Raw genomic sequence first — 5,000 nt, 5'->3', positions numbered from 1 at the left:
ATGCACAGGTTGTGAGCTAGTGTTTTTGATGAAACTCACCAAGCTCGTGTTCTATTTGCCTGTAGTTTGTGGTGATATACACGGACAGTTCTACGACCTAATAAAGTTATTCGAAGTCGGAGGACCACCAAGTTCTACGAGATATCTTTTTCTTGGTGACTATGTTGACAGAGGATATTTTTCAATTGAGGTAAGTGAACGTACGCGAAAACCTGCTATCGACAGATGTGGACCGGTAAACCCGTGTCTAAGCTAAGAATTGCACTCGTAATCTACTGTCGGTAAATTTACACTCCACTTTGACGCGTCTGTGCTTTTTTGTGTATGTTCATCGCAAATCCTTGACGATTATTGCACAAGTTAGCAATCGACGTTTTAGTGAGAACTTTTTATTTTTCATTTCTATATCTCTTTGCAGTGCGTGTTGTATTTGTGGGCGTTGAAACTACTACATCCTAGCACGCTATTTATGCTTAGAGGAAATCACGAATGTCGCCATTTAACGGAGTATTTTACCTTCAAAACAGAATGTAAGTATCCTTTTTATAGTCCACATTCAATCGAATGATTTTGAAAGCACTGAGTTGGTTTTTTTATACCTAAATGTGGTCTTACCCTGGTACCCGGTTTTGGAAATAAAATTTTATGGTTTTTCGGACAATAGCGATATTTTTCTCGTTCGTTTGGTCTAATTTCGGTATTGATTTACAGTTTGATGACTTTAAATTAAAATAAGACCTTTGAACCTCGCTTTTGAGTCACTTCGTTATTATGGACTCAAGGGTTTTCATGAATAAATGATTTGTTGAACCTTTACAAATTTACATCTGTTTCAGGGAGTAGTGATGGTCATCAATAGTTTTATCCTTTTTCATTAATTGACATTAGACTTAACCTTGAACAATGGAAACATTTCTACTCATCATGCGTTTTTGTCATGGTTACTTGCTGTAGCAATGTTATTCACAAATGAGTGATAATGTTTGATAGTTAACTTAGTTTGTTACATGGTTTTTTTTTTGCTTTTAAGAGCATTGACCAAATCTTCAATCTCCTGTGGTGTCTTGAGCTCTGTTATAACTGACCTACATGTAAACTATGTGTTTTTGTACTGTATTCTTTGGTGTTGTGGAACACTGTATATAACTAAAGTGAAGAAATCATGTTTGTTGAAGTGATTCAGTTCGATTTTGGAATATTACATGTAGTTGAAGTATACTGTAGGTAATTTCTTCAAGCTGACTATAATTAACAATCAATCATCCTACAAGGATCCTTCAAAACTGGAAACCGTATCATATATGTCCCCAAAACAGTGAGCAATATGTAAGATTGCATTAAAACCTGTCTTATTGTAGTAAAGTTTGTTTTATGGAAGCTTAAAAGCAGCAAAGAATATTTTCAGGAGACTTGTTCCCAGACTCCGCGCAGTTAGTGGCCCCTTTCGAGGTGCAGAATACCTTTGACTCTGCTAAGCAGAACTAGACACCTCACAAGTTGAAAGACAACACAAATTGTGTAGATAATAGAATAATACAAGGTTAAGAGCCAAATTCATGTCTTTGTAGATTTTCCTTCGCCAGATTTGCTGTGTCATCTTGCTGATAATAATCAGTGTCATACACAGTAGACTGGTCGGTGTGTGACCCAAGCCGTTGTTGACAACGGCAACAGTGCTCCCTCACATTGCCCACTCCTAAAAACACATTTCCTGGTTGTGCTTTTGATGAAGCTACCAGAATGTACATGGCGTGTCATGTTATATACACTTTTGCTCATCTTTAATTGGTGTTCGTTTCTGCACAAAAAACCACTTAATGCATTTTACTGTTTCTAGAGGGAGCACAGTTGTAAAATACACACCCAGTGATCTTTAAAGCCAAAAGGCACTTGTATGAATAGAAAAGAAACAGTATGATTTTTGTACAGTCTTTTTTTACAAATTATTTCTATACCTAAATATCTTGCTTTAAATAGTGGAGAACTGTGGCTGAGAAGTGTCGACTGTTCATTGTAACGAAACCCACCGTTTTCACAATCCTTCTTTACACCACCTCTACACCAGTGCAATACATTGTTTTACTATCTGAGACACTTCTTTAATGAGATTCAATGAACCTAGCAGGCTTGTTATCCAATAATCAAGAATTTCTTCTCTCGGGCAATCCTGTTCAAAACCATTGGGACAATACCGGCTTTCCCCCCTCCTCCCATTACAATGTTGATTTTTCATGGTGTCTGTAGTCAACCTTGTAAATAATGTAAATAATCATGATACCAGTTGAAATTAATTAATTCTGGGCTCTTGAAAAATGACTCTGGCTACGAACTATTAGTGTTGGAAGCCCAAAGGGTTCCTGGAAGATATTCTAAGGCAGCGGCCTTGGAAGCATTGAAACCAGTATAAAAAGAAACAAAACATGTCCGAAAAGAAACTATAACTACTTTAATAGTTCCGTTATAAATTATAAAATAGAAAATCCCCTGCCACTCCCCCAACCCCCATAGACAGTACCACTGTTTTTTGTTTGCGTTACTTAATGGCGACATTGTGGACTTGTTTTGATCCTGGAAGCAGAATAACAAATGTGTATCCACAAAATAATTATTGTATCACACTTTTAATGGTTACAACCAAAGGGTTAACAGACTGAGTTTATCCTTATTCGAAAGATCCTATCTTTAGTTTCCGTGCCAATAAGTAAGCAATGGGTCTTAGGTCTTAGGTCTTAGGCAGCTTTCTCAAAACTGGCCAGTCAATGGCTCAATGAGCCACCTCCTCAGAAAGTTTGACCGTCTCCTTCCAGTCAGAAAATGTCTTACATTTATTACAACGAGGTGAGACAGAAAAAAAAGATAACACAATTGTAGCTCTAAAGTAAAGTCACTGGAGATGATATAAAGACTTGAATGCCTGTTTGACGTACAAATTCACTTCTGCAATATTTTTTGTGTTGTGCACGCGAAATGTTTATTTAACCAACATTCCAGTATTATCAGACACCATGCAAGTGTCAATTGCATATGTGAAACTTCGTCACTTTGATAATTCCACCAGATTGCACTAAATTGCATCCGTGAGTGTCTAAATGTCAAAAATTTCCTAGGGGAACACGCCTAGCTTGTGCCCTTTGGGCACTCGCTTGAGTGCCTTTGGGACCTAAACCATTTCCACTTTGAGAAGGCTGTTAGGTCTTAGTTTTCGAGGGTCTTAGTTTTTCATAACACCCAAAACCAACTGCCAACTTTAAATTTTCTTGAAAGCCCTGGTGATGTGGGGGTCAAAGCAGCATGTGACCCAAAACAAAGTGGAGTTGAAACTTAAACCACCTTTGTCTTCATTTTGGAATGACTGATCTACAATGTGTTTGTTTTATTGTTAAGGTAAAATCAAGTATACTGAAGATGTGTATGATGCTTGTATGAGATCATTTGATGCCCTTCCTCTGGCAGCCCTGATGAACAGACAGTTTCTTTGTGTCCATGGAGGACTCTCGCCAGAAATATACACTCTAGATGATATAAGGAAGGTATGGTGATTGTTTAGGGGGAAAAGATCTTCATGTCAGGCCTTCTGATAGGGTGCAATTAAAAAATGCAAATTATGCGATTTTTTCAGGGCAGATTGTGCGATTAGAAAGGCCAATTATGCGATAAATAATGTAAATTACGTGATTTTTTTTCTCAGCAATTTAAGCTTGTTTTATAAGGTTTCAGGTTAAGAAAAACACTTTTTTGCTGCCCTAAAGACATTTTGAACACAAAGGAACAGTAATTACGTATCTGGATCGACATTAGTTGGGATAAATAAAAAAATGAGGTCTTCTGCACTACCGGTGCACCACGTTAAAAGTTGAAAGGACGCAGCTAACATGCCAAATGAATGATCAAGGTGTTTGTCAACCACGAACTTCCGAAGATGTCAATCACAATAGGGCCATACCCCCATTTATACGAGAGAAAATAAACAGCGGCTTACAGAATACTCGAATGTTCACCCTGTATAAATGGTACAAAATCTATGTTCACGTCTTTTTCAAGCCGCGGCTTATATTGACCAGGGAATATATATTCGTATAAATAGTTCCTTTTGCGTATTTTATACACCGTGGCCAGAGTAAGCCATGGCTTATTTTCTGGGGTATAAAAGGCCATAATATTGCACGACCAGAAAAACATCAGTGCATCGTCCACGTGGAGCGTACCTGTGAGGTACTTTCTTGCTCGATCGTGAGCTGTCAGATTGGGCGGAAGGTGGGAACTTCCATCTTCATCGAAGAAAAAGTAAGTTTTTATCAGTTTTCAACGAAAGAAACTAGATTTTGCCGAGAAACTTACAACTTCGCTTATTTTTCACAAATTTCTTCTCTAAGAGAAGGCAACTGTGTCATTTCAGTGATGTGTATATAAGGGCGTGTTTGTGTTGCACCAATAGAAGGAGACTCGTACCAGGTCCCCGACATGAAAAGTAAAGCTTTGAACTTCGAATGTTTACGAAATCGAAGGTGACTGACTTTAGAATGGCGTATTTATGCTGGAATTTCTAAGAAACGTGTTGATTTATGTTTCATTTTATGAATTTTGTTCGTCCTTTTGTGAATTATGCGATTTTTCGTGAATTGTGCGATCGGATGCGATTTGAGGTCGATTGTGCAAAATTGTACCATCTTGTAATATCAGAAGGCCTATCATGTACAACTGCATATGTACAGTACTAAACTTGGCTGGAACCAGTTTCACTACCTTTTTGAGAGACCTTCCTATTAGAAGGGTTGTCACTACAGCACTGTATTATGTAACAGCAATGGTACCATACGAAACAACAATTATTGCTTGACAAAATACACCCACTGTGGCTTAATATTTTACCATGGCAACATGAAAGCTCTCCAAAAACAACCTATATTTCGTCTTTGCTTGCTTATATCTAAAAAATGAACTGGGTAACTCCCATTTTGTATTGTAGAATAGTAATTAGCAATCCAAGATAAAACTATTGG

The 5,000-nt window shown here is 37.6% G+C and overlaps 1 protein-coding gene across 1 annotated transcript in view; it reads left to right on the top strand.

Moving 5' to 3' along the window:
* LOC138003738 (protein phosphatase 3 catalytic subunit alpha-like) overlaps nt 1-5,000 on the top strand; it is a 23,570-nt gene that overhangs the window by 589 nt on the left and 17,981 nt on the right. Inside the window, exons 3-5 of the mRNA XM_068849960.1 lie at nt 66-190; nt 419-530; nt 3,385-3,530. Coding sequence (XP_068706061.1) covers nt 66-190; nt 419-530; nt 3,385-3,530 — 383 coding nt within the window. The remainder of the gene's footprint in view (nt 1-65; nt 191-418; nt 531-3,384; nt 3,531-5,000) is intronic.

Source organism: Montipora foliosa, chromosome 5, assembly GCF_036669935.1.
Source record: "Montipora foliosa isolate CH-2021 chromosome 5, ASM3666993v2, whole genome shotgun sequence".
Taxonomy (NCBI): domain Eukaryota; kingdom Metazoa; phylum Cnidaria; class Anthozoa; order Scleractinia; family Acroporidae; genus Montipora; species Montipora foliosa.
Note: the sequence above shows the minus strand (reverse complement) of the source record. Positions and strands in the feature narration are given on the sequence as shown.